Source organism: Astatotilapia calliptera, chromosome 9 (genome assembly GCF_900246225.1).
Source record: "Astatotilapia calliptera chromosome 9, fAstCal1.2, whole genome shotgun sequence".
Lineage (NCBI taxonomy): Eukaryota > Metazoa > Chordata > Actinopteri > Cichliformes > Cichlidae > Astatotilapia > Astatotilapia calliptera.
Genome location: NC_039310.1, coordinates 8,082,662 through 8,099,964, shown reverse-complemented (window position 1 = coordinate 8,099,964; position 17,303 = coordinate 8,082,662). Strand labels below are relative to the sequence as shown.

At 42.1% G+C, this 17,303-nt stretch overlaps 1 protein-coding gene and 2 non-coding genes across 3 annotated transcripts in view; 2 read left to right on the top strand and 1 right to left on the bottom strand.

The window, feature by feature from the left end:
* Positions 1–1,242: 1,242 nt before the first annotated feature.
* On the top strand, positions 1,243–1,314 carry trnaw-cca (transfer RNA tryptophan (anticodon CCA)). Its single transcript has one exon. It is a non-coding gene; the product is annotated as a tRNA-Trp (tRNA).
* A 5,695-nt stretch (positions 1,315–7,009) lies between these two features.
* LOC113028738 (partitioning defective 3 homolog) overlaps positions 7,010–17,303 on the top strand; it is a 341,162-nt gene continuing 330,868 nt past the window's right edge. The window contains exon 1 of the mRNA XM_026179154.1: positions 7,010–7,506. Coding sequence (XP_026034939.1) covers positions 7,387–7,506 — 120 coding nt within the window. The 5' untranslated portion in view covers positions 7,010–7,386. The remainder of the gene's footprint in view (positions 7,507–17,303) is intronic.
* On the bottom strand, positions 15,996–16,067 carry trnaw-cca (transfer RNA tryptophan (anticodon CCA)). Its single transcript has one exon. It is a non-coding gene; the product is annotated as a tRNA-Trp (tRNA).

Below are 17,303 nucleotides of genomic sequence, written 5' to 3'. Positions count from 1 at the left end.
TTGCCCCAAACCTCTGCACAGTAATTCAAATACGGTGCAATCAGGGAACAATAGAGAATGTGGAGTGATTTGTGGTCCAGAATGTGTTTTACTTTACTCAAGATTGAGACACTTCTTGAAATTTTGTTATGTATATGATTTATATGAGACTTCCAGTTTAATTTATCATCTATAATCACACCAAGAAACTTATGTTCAAGTACTCTTTCAATTTCCACACCATCTACATGAATCTGCACTTGTGCATTTCTAAGGGAATTCCCAAATAAGAAAATTTTAGTTTTACTTAGATTTAGTGATAGTTTGTTCCTGTTAAACCATTTTTTAATTTTGCACATTTCTGAAGTAATTGTATCCAGCAGCTCCTTTAGATTCCCCCCAGAACAAAAAATATTTGTGTCATCTGCAAATAATACTAATTTTAATATATCAGATGCCTTACAAATATCATTTATATAAATAATAAATAATTTTGGACCCAGTACAGAGCCTTGTGGAACACCACAAGCAATGTCCAAGCATGATGAGGAATGGACACCCAGCTTCACAAATTGTTTCCTGTCACTTAAATAATTTTTCACCCATTGCAACCCCCCTGATCCCGTACCGTTCCAGTTTATTAATTAATATGTCATGATTGATTGTGTCGAATGCTTTCTTGAGATCCAGAAATACTCCAGCTGCATACTGTTTCTGATCTATAGCATTCGTAATCCCCTCAATTGATTCAATTAATGCCAGAATATAAAAAATGTACGGACGACGTTTCCTTGTGATGTGTTTTTATTTAAAGTGGGCATAAATTTATGTTGAAGATACAGGTACGGGTGCTTACACATGAATGAATGACTTAAAAATATACGTTGATAAAAGAATTCACCGGTCTTGTTGATCGAAATCGTTTAAATGTAACTCGCGCATGCGCGTTCATCACGCCCATATTTTTTTAAGGACTACCGCACGCGAGGTGCGGTCGCTGTGGTAACAGCTGTCCATGGTGCTGACGCAGGCTTTAATGACAGAAATTGGAATTTGTCAGTAAAGCAGCAGCGGTGTCCGTAGAGGCGCCTGTAATGCGCCTGTTATTCAGCTGCCCCGCGTGTTCTGCGTGTGAGTGAAGCGTTCACACAAGTCAGGTGTTTGCGCCTATATTTCATAATATTTTAAATAAAAATGCTAGTATGATCCACACGAACATATAGGACTTTGTAGTTGGCTTTTCATAGTGGTGACAGTGTAGAAGACCTCGTGGCGCAACGGTAGCGCGTCTGACTCCAGATCAGAAGGTTGCGTGTTCAAATCACGTCGGGGTCATAGCTTTTTCAAAATCGTGACTCTCACACGTCATGAATAAATACTAAGAAAATTCAACTACAACAGCAGCAAGGAAAGTCAAAGGGAAATCGATGTTTGGCTTGTCGGCGTTACATGTCTAACAATAACTTCATCTCGGGGCTCTCTACCCTCTGAGGTTGGTCTGCATAAGAGCAAGCAAGGCAAACAGTTTACAACAAACAGAGGTGAACATGTAAACGGGCACACGGCGTTTATAAACAGGTCAAAGTGCTTTTCAGGTAAAAACAGTCAAGAACAACAAATACGGAGTTTTTTTTAACAATAGCGGCATTTTTGTTAGCTCTTGATGTGAAGAAGCAGTCTGTTGAAGACTGGTTTAGCAGCTAGTCTACTGTACAGGGCTACTCTGCAGGAGGGTTCAATCTGGCACAACACCCTGCACTTAAAAAAGATGAAGAACTGGGTCAAAACAGTTCTTATGAGGGACATATTCAGATTTAATGAACATGACAAGTCACCCAGCCCCAGTCGTTAACTTTGTTACCATAAACTGTGTTTATCTCAGAGCAGGTCCTTCGGTGCCGAAGCATTGTCTCCCTTGACACTGTTATTCATGAGAGAGCGCTAAATCTTTGAAGAAAAAATGGTGTGTTTTACCTACAAAACAAAGCAAAAAAACATTCCCACTCGCTACCTCCATCTTTTTGTTTGACTTGTAGGTCTTGTTTAAATGTTCCATTCAGAAACTAGGCCCTTTTGAATGATCAGCGCAACATGTGCAAATAAACACATTTGATTTCAGAGATCAAGTTACAATGTGCTCTGACAGGCTCTGGAAAATCCCATAAACAAAAATAAAAAATCCGCAAGTGTAACACAGCGAAAGGCAGCATTTATAATCCATGAAATCACACTTAGCACGCTAACACCATTCTCAGTGTTCGTAGGCCCACCCCACAAACACAGCAATTCAAGGCTCGAGGCTTAATCCAAACAAGGCTTGACGGGGAAAGATGTAATATTTCTAAGAGCCTGCAGATGGGGCTATTTCAGCTTTCAGAAACACGCAGAGCTGCAGGTTAAAGAATGCATTTCACTGTGAATCTGAAAGGCAAATTTTGTAAGAAAAAAACATGCAAAAATGTTATTTATATGTGTTGCATTTTACAAAGGACAAGAGGGCCGTGCATGGTTAGTCTGAGGTTAATTTGTTTAAATGTTTTGCTGCATTAGTCATAGATGGGGTTTCAGTGTAGCCCTGAGCTATTAATGAACTAAAGGAAAGTGTAATTAGCCCCACTACTGGAGAAATAACACATGCCTCGGCATGCAACACACTCTGAACATTAACAGGACTTGTATTAGGTGATGTTAGACAACACTGAGTGTGATATAAATATCAAAACAGCAGTTAGTTTTTAATTAGAATTGCATCAACATGCAAGTGAGGCAAAAGGCCAATGTCTAATAACTTTAAAACTGTATAGAGGAAAATTTAACTGCATAGTTTCATTGAGTAGATGCCCATATAACCCAAAAGTTCCTGAGGGGATTTGAACAACACTATTCTTCAGGCTTTACACTGCACTTTAAGTACAGACATTCTTTACTTAAGTAGAAGTACAGATACTTGGGTAAAAATACATAAATACACACACCCACACCTAAGCAGAAACATATTACAGTCAGGGGTTAAAGTGGGATTTGGCAGGCAGGGGAACCCTAAGATCTGTTGTAGTGGCTCAGCGTGAGAAAAAGAATCACAGCAGATTTTCTTTGTGTACAGGCTGTGATCAGCTGACCTGTGCTGCTACTCTGAGGTTTACTGCTGTTTATGGGTTTACACAACTGAATTCAACAAGATGTAAGTGGACCATTCACAAGCTAACTTCATTGATTTCGATCCGCTACACTGACAGTATACTGTTTATGCTCCCTTTGTACTAGACTGTATACAGTTAGTAAAAGGGTGGAATTGAATGATGCAACCTTTCAGCACCTTAGTTTGTTTTGAAGAATGTTTCACAATATGAAAAACTTCCCATCATATAACTTACATGTAAGTTTAGCTTTCCAGTTGATGTCACTGAGCATCCTTACCTTTAAATATAACCTCTCTTTTTCTTCTCCTGTCTTGTCTTTCGTACGTCTTTTACTTTTTCTTCATCTCTGAGTGAACTTCTTTCCAAAACAGCAGCTGGACCTTTAGCTAGCAGACACACTGTGCAACAGACTTGCCACTGTAGTTTGCGTGGTTGCTGATGTTTGTTAAGCTGATAGAAATGTTTCATTTAAAATGACCTGCCACTTAAAAAAACGTTACTCCCGTTATACTCGCTCCTCTTCTGCAGCAGTAGCTTGATGGTGAAATACTGCGACTGCAACTTACGGATATCTGCAACAAAAATGCCATTCTGGAAAATTCTGGCCCACTTTAAACCTTGAACATTGCGTTATTTACTATATGTCTTGCCTCTGTGAGCCCTTTGAGTTTGATAAGCCCTGCTGATGGTTACACCAATAGGATTGATGCATGCTCAATTGTCCAAGCTTTCCCCTAACTTATAAACAGTAAATTTGCATAATGACTGAAACTAGCACCACTGATGAAAATGGGATGTGAGTTCGGTTTCTTGATCATTGATATGCAAATTGTCATGACCATTTATCAACAACCACTGATCAATGGCCATGAGTACGTTATCAAACCAGCTTTGACAAATGTCTAGCTGGGATAACCACATTTACTCACAGCCTTCTTCTTGATATGATGTTCCTCTGCTTCCCTGGCCACTGTACCTGTGGGGATGGTGTTCACTCTGTGTTGTAGCACCTGACGACACCCCGTTTGTGCTCCAGTGGATGATGAGAGTCAGACCTTAAATACAGATCCGGATGCGATGGTTTACGATACACAGCGACTTTTAAATGCTGATGGAAATCTCACCCTCTAACAAGGCTAACCTGCCACTTTTCATATCCTCCCTGGTGAACTTGATGTGCTTGTCCACAGTCTTATATGTATCATGGTTTCCTTCATTTAGGCTCCTATTGTCTGGGAAATAAAAAAGATCCCTTGCTTTAAACCTTAAGTAAGGAGCCTGTTTTGAAAATGTAAGGAGTAGAAAGTAAAGATGTTTGTGTTAAACTGTAGGGTGTAAAAGTAAAAAGTTGCCTTCTCTGTTCTCACATCGAACATTTAAAATGAATGTTCATGTGAGATCCAGGGATGAGTGATTTCCCCCTCTGAGCTTTTACTCCACTCTACAAGTTTAGCAATAACAGCGATGTTATTAATAGAGAATACATGTCATATTAGAATGTTTTGGTGAGTGTGGAGGAAGGATGTAGTAAATTCCACATGCATGAGCGAGCCTGTTTGATGTCATCTTGTGGTGGTGAGCGAATATGTCAGGACTCAGGTATGACCTCTGCTCCTGTGACCATGTCAGAGCACGCCTTGTGCCTGCTTTTATTTACGATGCCCCCTTTGTAGAAGGCAAGTCTGAAAATGTGTGAGTGAAGAATGTGGATTATCCTAGGTTCAGCAACCAATGGAAGTGTGTGGTGGTGGTGGTTTGTGTATTTGGGATAAATGGACTCAGGATTCATCAGACTGTAGATTTTGAGTATGACTAGACTTCACTGTCTTCCAAACGTTTGCTGCACCACAGAGCATTGAAGCAGCAGCATGAATCATGTTAATCACACTATTTTTAGTGCTAGAAACATATTTATGAACCCTCCGTACATATGCTTGTGTTACATTTCTTTCTGAATTGTTGTATATAATCATGTTTTCAGTTAGGCAGCTGGGAACAGCTGCTTCTGTGTGATGATTATCAGCAAGGAATATGAAACCCAGGGACAGCGCTGGGTTTTCCTGAGTGTCCTGCCCCCCTTCCCCCTGCATTCCTGATGTGCAGTGGACAAACTGCAAACCAGCCTCTGAACTTATCTTACTATGGCAGTTGAGGTAAGCAAATGAGCTTGATTAATGGGGGGAAGAACTGACATGCTCACTGATGTTCCCTGCAGCAATCTCTCATGCAGACAGTCACAGTGGATTTTATGGGCACAACTTGATCTTCTTTCATATGTAAAGAAATGCAGTTGATATTAAGCCGTATTGATTAAACAACAACAATGTGGGGCTGCAGGCACAATTACTTTGCGATTTTGTATCCATGCTGTTAAGTGAGTTCCAATTTTTGTTGCTAGCTTGCTAGCACCACTGAACTCACAAATCTGAGTCTTATCAATGCACACTTGAATAAAGAACTCAGTTTGCTTCATCAAACTGGTCCCAGTTTTATGTACTTGAATTTTTTTTTGTACACCACTCTACACCACTAGATGGAGTATTTGTAGCATTTGTTAAAACGGAAGCGCATGGCAGAGCCCAGCTTGTCCAAGTATGTTCGCTTTAAGTTTTTTTTTGCATCTGTTTTGCAGTGTGTATGAACTTCACTGGAAGCTGAAGCTGTTATTGCTTCTGTTCTGGTGTCAGACAAGTTTCCATTGCTCCAAAAAGTCAGAATAGAAACAGTTAATGGATTGGTATTGCATGGATAGTGCATGTCAACATGTCTAACCCTGGATTGATGAATATAAAAAAAAAATGCATGCAGCAGTGGCGTTAGACATGTGTGGTGAGACATCAAAGGACAAACACTATTATAGTAACATATCAAAGCAGGTTTCAAACCCTGAAGTTCACTTTAGATCTTGCACCAATCACAGAATCATACAGTGTTAGGACAAAGGAGGTGGGGGGCAGATGCATCTCGTGCAGCCGTGTTCATCGTGTGCACTCATTTGGACCACATTGGACCAACAAGAGTAGGAGCTGCAGGGATAGAGAGGATCTCTGCAGAAAGGTTGCAGCTATTATCAGTGAATTGGGTCATACTTTCTATCCAGCCTTGGGCTGATTTTTCTCATCCTGCACTGCAGGTCAATAATTTATTACATTAATATATTCTTTGCAATCAGCATAGTCAAATACAAATGAGACTTTGTTCTATGCAACTCTGTCTGATAGCATTCTGCCTTTCATTTTGCATTATTTATTAAAAATGAAATTCAGCATCCATCACCACATTCATCAGATCGAAGCGCGGTGATGCACGAGCACTGCTTACTCCAATATGCCTGCCCTCCAAGCTTGAGCCCACAGGAGGCCATTGGCTTGCGGTGACTCCCACACTCGTGGATCTCAGTTCGATATTACCCACAGGAATGGCCTGTAGGATAGTCAGAACATCTGTACTTAAATATTTCTAGCATGAAAAGTGAATCCAAAATAAACCTTGGCTCATGCCTTAAACAACACAAACTTGCCTGGAAAACTACCCGAGGCCTCCAGACCCCCGCCGCCCCCCTTCATAGTTTGTATGGAGCCCACAGGTCATTTTTTTACCCTGTTACCCTCTAGTGACTTAATCCAGCCCTGCCCCCCATCGTTTCAAAGACCACAGCATTATAACTACTAATCACATGGGGGGAGAGGGGGTTACCCCTTTAAGTTATATTTTAGTTATACTGATTACTCGCCACTGTGATCATAGGTCAGAAAAAATACGGGTTTTGTTGGATAAAATGTTCCATTACCCTATCAGTCCTCACCACTCTCTGCTGATAACCACCTGCCAGCGCAAGTTTTTATTTAGTTTTTCAAATTTATGTATTATATGATAAAAACGCAGGGAAATGTAAAGTGAACTGAGATGGATCAGCCCGCGCTGGGAACATTCTTCGTGCCTGCTCTGACATGTGGGCGCACACGCAGTGTCGGTTGTCAGCTGTCCAGTTGTGCGCTCTCGCTGGGGAGGCTTTTTCTGCTGGGAACTTTCTGTAAGTGAGTCAACACCGCACAGGGAGGACGCCACCCAGCCCTGCCGCTGGATCTTATGCTGGGCTTCTCTCTTCTCCTTCGAAGACGCAGGGCACAAAGACGAATCCGCTTGGGTCGACAGGCTGGGGGTTTCGGTGTTTTCTGCTCCCACGCAGCGCCGGGGATGGTTATTGTCGCTTTGACGCGGCTTTTTCCTCTTTGGAATTAACGCGGCGGAGGAAAAAAAAAGGAAAATGAAAGTGACGGTGTGCTTCGGGAGGACCCGGGTGGTCGTTCCGTGTGGAGATGGGAATGTAAAAGTCCAGAGTCTTATCGAACAAGCGGCCATGAGGTACAAAAAGGCGATCGCAAAGGTAAGTCCCCGGCAACACACACCTCAGCCCCGGGGTGATTTCTGTAAACGCTCCGCGGAGCAGCGTGCCGAGTCCACACTGAAGCCTCAACATGGCGCTTTTTTCGGGAAAGAGGGAAAGAGACAGCCGAGAACCCCAGGGGCCCCCGACGCATGGGGTATGGGAGTCCAGGGGTGCGCAAACGAGGGGGGGAGGGGGGCTTTTCATTGTTATCATAGGTGTGTCGCTTGTGTGTATCTGCTTTTTAGTCTCCACCAAAAAGTTGGGACACTGAAAGTGTTCAGGTTTGTGCAGTAGAGGCAGAAAAGTGTGCAAAAGTGCATGGAGTTCAAACCGGATCAGCCAGCAGTGAAGGAGGGTAACTGTCAAATGCATGTGTGCAGCCTGGTGTAAGAACACACACACACACACACACACACACACACACACACACACACACACACACACACACACACACACACACACACACACACACACACTCTTATATCACAATTAGGCTGCTTCACTGTAATGTAAGAGTCTAGACAATATAGGATCATCCTTAATCTACTATAATGTCTTCATAATACAACATAAAGAGCAGAGCTTGTTGGCTTTATGAGAGCTCGTCCAACTACATGTTTAAAGAAAAGCCTTCATGTGTTGAATGATGGAACACATGGCCGTGTGAAGCCCCTGTGCCAAACAGGAATGAGCACACTGATTGCTTTTCCCTTTTGTGGGTTTTTGTGGGCCGAGCTTTAAAGCCCATTAAATGACTAATGAATGAATTAGAGTTTGGTACTGTTGCCATGGCTAGCAGTGACAGCACTTTCTCCTCTTTGCCAGTGGGTGCTATTACAATTGGAGTCACGTTAACACTGGAGCAGGATGGAATACCTTGGCAAAACCATGCTGTTTTTTTCCCCTTCTTCCAGTGTTCCTGTTTTCTGTTCTTGGAGAGAAGACATTACAGCCAAGATTTAGCCAGGCTTACAGTGGTGGCATGGATAGAACAATCAGTGCAACAATCTCCGATCACCTTCTTGGTGACAGATAAAACACTTTCAACCTCGCTGCTAGAATTTAGCAGCAGATTCTTCCTGCTGTAGGCAAACGTGGATGATATGGGTCAACATTTACTCACATGAAGATCACTTCCTTCTTAGACACACATCAGCAATCGTACGTACATACCCACACACACATGCGTTCACTCCTCTGTTTACCAGTGCTTGATGGTTTTCCATGGTTCAGCAGAATGGAGGCGACTGCTCCATTGATCCATGCAGCTGTGCTGTAAACGTAGAAGTGTGCATTCCCTGTGGAGATCACTTGGCTTCGGCTCAACAAAAACTACTGTGCCATGCGCCAGAAGACCTTTGGACTACAGGAAGGCATAATGACACATAGAGCAGCTGAAAGCAATGCATGAATGCCCAACCCTTGAACCATAAGTTTGTTTGGCTTGTTTGTTTTTAGTAGCTACCCTTAAGGTTTCTTGGCATGCCGACATTATAATGTCATTTTTATCCGAGTCATAAAATCTTAGTTTATTATGCATAAAATACATTTTTGACAAATTGAGCTTTTTGATAATTTGATTGAGCTTTAACAGGGAGAGCCGAGAACCTGATGTTTCAGACGCCAAATGCCTGCTCTCACGGAAACATATCGACAAAGTTTGGCAGGTGTTTAATCTGATGGCTCATAAAAGGGATCTAAAGCAGGGTAGAGGTTCCTCAGACAACTTCACCTACTTCCAGGACACATGGAGGAGAGGAGGAAGCCTGAAAAGGTCAAAAACCCAGCAACACTTGGGCCTATAAATGACGCCTAGTAACAGTTTGAGGTGTTCACTGTCATAAACTCTTCCATGCTTTCACATACTCAAAGAAGATCCAAAAGTTTTGGCATTCCGGTGTGATTTCTTAATGGTGTGCTATAGATTCATATTCGACTCTTACGCTGGGGTCCACTTGGTTCTGAATGATCAGATGGCGAGCGTGAGGCTCTGCTTGGCTGCAGATTTATTGGTTTACAGCACAGTCTCGTCATGGAGGCTCTACAATGCACCAGTTATGCATGTGCCCTTCAGGCGGACTTGACTTGAAAGAACTCTAACATGAATGACTTCGTGTCCACAGCTGTCTGTGTCTGCAGCAGAGTAGAATCTCAACCACAGGTCACTTTCACTGCTGCGACTTATTCATTTGGTTCTCACCCTTGGAAACAATTATGCACTTTTTGCCATTTAATCTTGTTGTTCACAGTGGATCAGTCAGTTATGGCAGCTGCCATCCGATGAGCCTATATTTTAAAGTTGCTCTGACTCCACTTACCTTCTGCCTGACCGTAATGTCCTTATTTAACTCTTTTATACGTGAACCATTTTCAATTCTAATGGCTTTTTTTGCAAGCAGTGCTTAACTTGCCCTGGTAATGCTGTGCTCTTTTCATCTTTGCTCTTACATTTATGTGTTTGAGGTTCGCCATTAGCTGTATTAAAGTCGCCAAGCTCAGTCAGGCAGTCAGTCAGACAACATCACATGCTGTACTGGCATACCTGATCTTCTCCAGAGACTCTTGAAGGCTTTGTCACAGGCTCAGTGGGACCTGAAAGAGCAGACTCCCACTCAAGCACCATTAACTTTAGAGTCAGTCTGGTCTACATTATGCACAGCCTTGAAGGGTTCATGCTAAATGGTATTTTGGGCTTCTTCTTCCGCTTTTCTCTTTTCAAGCTGTTATTTTTAGTACTACGGTAGTAATATTGGTGTATTCACCAAATTTTTAGTCAGCTAAGCAGGAGCAATATGAGGGTTTTATTTTGCGGCCTATCCAGTGGAACACAAAACCCTGCATGGATGTGACGGAGAGGTCTGGCGCTCAATGCTTCCCCTTGTACTCTGGTTTCACCCGTATCTGCTGCAGCATCGTACATTTAAATAAATGACTACTGGATCCACAGGTTGTGGCTCTAAATCTTTGAAGAACTGAATTATTTAATCCTACTTGTCTGTAATGCCTGCCCTAAATGTGTTGTAGAGCCTCATAAGCTCATAATGACTCTTTATTTTTCCCCAAATTACGCAAATGCAGACTTGAGGCATGTTGCAGCATAGCCAAATTGTTTAAATACACCAAAGAAGAAGATGAAGAAGAAGAAGTAGGAATGTCCTTACAGGCAAAACAACATTGCAGATTTTCATATTATGCTTTTAGCTTTAATATACATTATATCTGCAGCATAAGATGGTATCATCATATAATAACACTGTGTATTAATCTACTGTAGAAACCCTGGAACTCATACTTGCACTCAAATCAGTGATCTTGCATTGTTCAGAGAATTGTTGTGAGCTGCTGACTGTCTTGATTACCATGTGGATGCAAAATAACAGTCCTTCCCATGCCATGATAGGGAAGAAATATTCAGGTTCTCGTGCTGACTCTGTTCTCCCCATGCTTTGAGCTGCTCTAAAATACAGGCTTTGTGAGAACAACACTAGAATTTGGCAAGGTTAAATCATCTGTTTTCAACAAAGTTCTGAAAGCTCAGCCAGAAGAAAACGGTGGTGAAAGGTCACACATTCTGCTTGACATTTTGCTTACACAGGCTTTTACGTGAGCAGCTGTCATAGGGGGAGAGGCGGGCACGCCCTAGACAGGTCGGCAGTCTATCGCGGGGCTCCTGGCTTTATAGTTGACAGTGAGAGCAGTCATCGTAGTTGTAAGAAGACACATTTGTTTATCAGAGTCTGTCAAGCAAATGTTAAAGCTACATCTTGTTTGCTACATCAGATTCACCTGGCTCTTCTGGGAATTGTTTGCTGTTAGTAAAAGTTCTGCATAGCTTTATAATCCTCATCTGCTCTCAGGTAAGGGGCTAATATTACCCTGCGCTGGGGCAGCTGTGCAGGAAGAAGCCACAGCGGGAAAGTGGGAAGTGTCTTTGAAAGGGTTGTCAGTGCCTGTTAGCTCACTTCATTCAGTGATTACGTAATAGAGAGAAGCTGCAGTCTGTGAATAGGATTATGGAAGTTAGTTGAAACTTGCTGGGGGGGGGGGCTTCATCTCGTGAGTTGAGTGGAGAAGGCCGGCCAGGATGATGGGATGCAATGTGATGGCTTGTAACTGAGTACAAGAAGTTCTATGGTTCAACTGTGGTCAGGAGGCAGCGCTTGAATTCTACCACAGCAGGGAACAGAGTAGCACACTAAAAAAAGTGTGGCCTCACTAACCTTTCATCCTCTTTTTTTTGTTTTCTCTTCTGGCTTTTCTTGAGTTTCCTTTTTGTTTTTCATCTTTTCTTAGATCCCAGTTTCTCTTTTGTCTCTTTTTCTCTCTCAAGCTGGTCAACACAGTGTCATTTTCCAGCTGACTGAGGACTGTCCCTGCTTCCATACTCAGTCTTGACAGCCACTATTAGCTACTAGTCTTTGAGTAAAACAGTCACAATCCAAATGTTGGTTTGCTCAGTTGTCCAGAAAGTGCAGGAAGGGCGATCGTGGCTCAAGCGTTGGCAGTTCGCCTTGTAATCAGAAGGTTGCCGGTTCAAGCCCCGACTCGGACAGTCTCGGTCGTTGTGTCCTTGGGCAAGACACTTCCCCTACCGCCTACTGGTGATGGTCAGAGGAGCCGATGGTGCAATATGGCAGCTTCGCCTCTGTCCTAGGGCAGCTGTGGCTACAACTGTAGCTTGCCTTGTGAATGTGAGAGTGAATGAATAGTGGAATTTTAAAGCGCTTTGAGGGTCTCGAAAAGCACTATATAAATGCAATCCATTATTGTTATTTAAACCAACTGTTAACTGTATATTTCTGTACATTTAAGTATTATTATTAATATTGCCGCATTCATTCACCTTGTTTATAGGTAATTTCATTGTTTAATCACATTAAAATGTTCCTAATTTAATGTTTAAAAGCACTTGAAAAGGGCAAAATCCCATGTAAAATTAGGGCAACAAACTGTATTGTCATTACTGAAAATATTTTTATGAGAAAGTTATTTTCTGGTATTTTCTGGTATTGTTTTGGCGCCCCAGCTGCTGGAATATTACTGTTTTTTTTAGGATTGTTTTTTTTTTTTACAGTGTAACACAGCCAACATAGCACAACACAAACGTTCCCTGTGCCATGCAAAGACCAGCACTGTATTCTACACATTTATGCAGCTTTGGATATGGTTAGATTTTAAGCAGAATTTGAGACTAGTGATTCAATGACTGTCTGGCAAGTTTCCCTGCTTGTGTGGACGGCATCAAGGACAATGACACCACACTCTGGGACGTTTTATCTAACCCAAACAATGCCTCTGTTCAGGGTCAAGATAAGCAGACATTAGGGCTTTCCTGCTGAGGAGAACGCCTCTCAGGTGTACACACAGGTGCTGATATGTTATGCACATGGTAAGGGGGTGGAGTGCATGCATGCAAAGCCAACAGAGAGCAAAACATTTGTAACCGGGAAAGCTGAATTTAAAGCCATTAGCTTATGTGTTTCAGACAAAGCTGAGTGGAATTCCTGGCAATAACTGCGTAACGCAGCAATGAAAGCGGGCTATGTTTTCAAGCCACGCCAAGCCATTGGATGACTTCTTTTCCAGCTTCATATATCCTGTGTTAGCTCATTCAATGTGAAGGTCAGCTTCTGTTGTAGTTTTACAGGTTTTTTTGCTATGTTTTGCTATGTTTATTCGTTGTCCTTGGAGCTAAACAACATGAATTCTTTTTGGTTTATTGGGAGTTTTTCTCACCTCTGTTCAGATTTACATCAGTGTGACTGAGCCAAAATATTAAACACCAACTAGCTTTCCTTCCCGTAGCCGGAGCTAAAAATAAAATTGCCCAACAGGAGGAAAATGACATGCACAGTGGCCCGAGTGTTGTTTCTGGGCTGCCACGAGGAGTCAGCTTAACCAGAAAAAAACAGATAAGTTGACACCGCGGCCAGAATCCAGGCATCGGAGTTGAACCAGTCGCTGCCGTGTGAGCAGCACAGATGCACATATGGGCCTATGTACCACTCTCAGCTAGGCAGCCAATGAATTCATCTTTATCTCTACTGATAACATTAATGCAAACTGGCAAGAAAAATGGATGATCAAAAGGAAAAGGAAAAAAGAGCAAAGAGAAGAAAAACGAGAAGACTCTTGCCCACAGGGTCAGACATCAGTGAAAAACACGCTAAATCGCACACTTTCCTCTTTTTGTTTTGTGTGTCACTCCTGCAGAGGCTTGTCTAAATCAATACCTTTTTTGCACAGTGAAAGTATTAATATGAGATCTCAAACAGAGATATAATCTGATACAAAAACAAAGATTAACCCAGTTTATTCTGTTAATTGAAAAGCTGGCTTCAGCTCCATCATGAAGGTGACACACTGTGCACATTAAAAACAACTGACCGGTAACTGATGGTTTAGTGAGCTTAATAAAATCATGCATGTGACTGTGAAATTGTGCATATTGGGCACTTTCATTTTAATAAAAATGTTCTGTTTTTGTTTAAGTAGGATTTGAATATAACATTTGTACATGTTACTTGAGTTATTTAACACTGTCTTGTACGGTGGCCTGAGTATTCAAATGCACTGCATCTTAAAAAATTGCTAGCAAACAGAAGAATGCTTTAAAAGCACAGAAAAAACAATTGAAGTTGAATATAACACAATGGGACTACAACCCCCCCCCCCCCAACACATCTGAAGAAGGAACCCAAACCCAGAAAGCATCTAAATGTTGATCTAAATACTTGGCTGTAGGTCAGCAGGTGGGGCAGGTCGTCTGGAAGGTTGGTGGTGCGATCCCTGGTTGCTCCCATGATTGTCACATAGAACGTTTTTAGGTGAAAAACAAAATGCTTGTCTGAGTGAGTGAGTGAGGCATGTTGTATAAAGTCCTTTAAGTGCTCAAGTAGAGTAGAGAAGCGCTATAGAAGAACAACCAACAACTTACACAATATGAAATCAATTCTTACTCTCGCACGGTGCCACTGTTCCATCCGGTAGAGCAGACGGCGTGTGCACAATAGCCTAAAACTTGAGCCCAGTCTGCTCTCACTGTTAGGTATGGCCCTGCTAGCTTATGATGGTGGGGAGTTACTGTTTGTTATCTTAGCCTGCTAGTTTAGATAATCCAGTTAAACATTAGCCTGAACTGTTAGAAGCAGGAAACTAGAACCATCCCACTGCATGACTCAAAAGAAAACCCTGGACCCTTCGACCCCTACAGTGAGGACATCTGGTGGTTCTGGACCTCTGAGGTTTTCATATATTTCTGTGTCTATTCAAAGAGAACCTGTGCTACAACATATTTAGCTGTCCTGGCACTAGGGCTGCCACGATTTGTCGACTAGTCACGATTACGTCGACTATCAAAATCGTCGACGACTGATTTAATAGTCGACGCGTCGTTTGAAACTTTGTACGATCACAAAAGACGCAGGAATAAGTGGCAGGATTTAAGAGTGTAATAACGGACTGAAACAGAAGATGGCAGCATTGCATGTACAAGGATGTCAGCTACCGTTAAACCCCGAAGAAGAAGAAGAAGCAGCTGTGTCCCAGAATTCATAGCGCGGCTCAGCGCAGTTTCCAACAATGGCGGCAGCTAGTTAGTTTTAATGTTACTCTTATTATTCTTTCTGGGTCACAAAATAAACGTTTAACATATTTTCAGGCGAGAATGTAGCTGTGTAAACCTCAAATATCTGCTCAGTTTATCAGGACACCACATATTTTCAAAAGCGCTCCGACGTTTTCGGAGACGTCTGTTACCCACTAGCTCGTTAGCGAGCCGGGGGCTAGGCTCACTAGCGCCGTGAAAACACCGGACTCCCCGCAAATCGTTTTCAAACCCACCGCCGTCTTTCGCTACTCAGGTTAAATATATATGAGTCACTTAGATAACTTAAAATGTTATTGTTTGGCTTTTTTTTTTAGTATTTTATTTGTTCCTGAGTAAATCAGTTTGTCTGAGATTAAAGTTTTTACACAGCTGAATAAACGTCAAGCAGACAGCTGATTATCAGAAGTGTGAGATGCTCCAGAATATACTCCAGTGTCCTGTTATATTTTAGATAGCAAGGAGTTTATTAATCTTCACCGAAACAATCTCCAAATTTCATTAAAATTCAATAAACTATCATCTTGTCTTTATTTTTAGTTAGCACAGACCTTAAACACTTAAAGCTGTAAGCTAATGATAGTTATATAAGAGCAGATGCTGCTGGTGCAATAAGCTGTAGTTTTACGTCTAATGGATGATGATCTGATTAGTCGACTAATCGCAAAAATAATCGGTGACTAGTCGACTATCAAAATAATCGTTTGTGGCAGCCCTACCTGGCACAGATTATGTGGTCAACTGACAGAATAGTGTAAGTCGGTGATGTTTAACAGCTGCTCTAAGTAATGGATTAAAAACTCACATTTTGTCATGGGTGTTGTTTTATCTATCTCACTAGGGGTCTCGCACACATTAAAGAGGATGAATCTTAAAACTCTGACCCCGACGTGATTTGAACACGCAACCTTCTGATCTGGAGTCAGACGCGCTACCGTTGCGCCACGAGGTCCTGAATGCACTCTGACAACCAACATTCATGATCCTGCTCTCTCGGTCTCTCCCTCTCTCTGCCCTTCCATAAATGGAGCATTTTATCCAGTACTTAATGATGCCCTGACAATAGCTTACGCGTGATTAGATGCCATAATTTGATCTTTGCGATCTTTAATCAGTCGTTCTATTGCATCACATGTTTTCTGTCTCGCTCCTGCGTGTCCTGCCGCTCCTCTCTTCGTCTAGTTCCATATTCACCTGACACACTTCCATTTGTTATCGCAGATTAGTCACCAGAAGATAATAGGGCTGCTCTTTGAAAGCTTACCATTAAGCTCCTTTCATGTTGTAATTCTGCTGATCTAACTGGTAGCTAAACGGCGATGTTGGGGAGTCAAAGGAATGAGCTTCGTGGCAGACGGCTGAAACACAGTAGAACATGTGGAATTAGTAGCGGTCTTTTGTTAACCAGAACCCTCCTGTAGCTTGTGGTTTTAGCAAAGCCATCCTCTGACGTCCTCTTTCATTAACCAAGTTATTTCCTTTACCCTTTACTTCATGTTTTTTTTCTTTGTCTTCTCTTCTCTTTTCTTTTTTTTTTGTTCAGTACGTGAAAATATTCTGTCTTTTACTCTGTTTTGTCAGGCAAGTCAATGCAGGAATGTTGGTAGAGTTCAACAAAATCAAATCAAGCTTTTCCAGAAACGTCAAAACACCATCACGCAGTTCTGATGTCGTGCAGGGGCCCGGTATATAACAGAAAAGATTAACACATCATTCAGCTGCCGTTCTGGTCGGAGGATGGACTGCTTAACCTCTGTTTGGGCTATTTTTAAATGGAAAACTTGAGCAAGGTGACAAGCTGTTGAATTAAATGTATTTTAGGCAGAAAGGCCAGATATTATGTTTGCCAGTCCTGCTCAGATGGAAAAATCCTTTCAGCTTTCACAGAGTAGTCTTAAAGGCTGCTTTGACAGCTTCCCATTGTTTACTCTTTGCACGTCTTGACACGGAGGTTCCTTCTTTCCCCCCTTCTAAAACACACGCATGACGTTTCCATATAGGCTGCCGTGCCTCCGCTTCAGAGTCAAGAGATGCTCCTAAATCAAGCTCTCGCAGCTTTTAAAGATTCCACTTATAGTTATACAATCATTTCTTAGAGGCAGAGCTGCTCTGAAGGCAGAAATAATCTCTTTGGTTCACTTAAACTTCAGTGGGAGCAGCCAAGGAAACAGCTCTGTAGACGGGCACA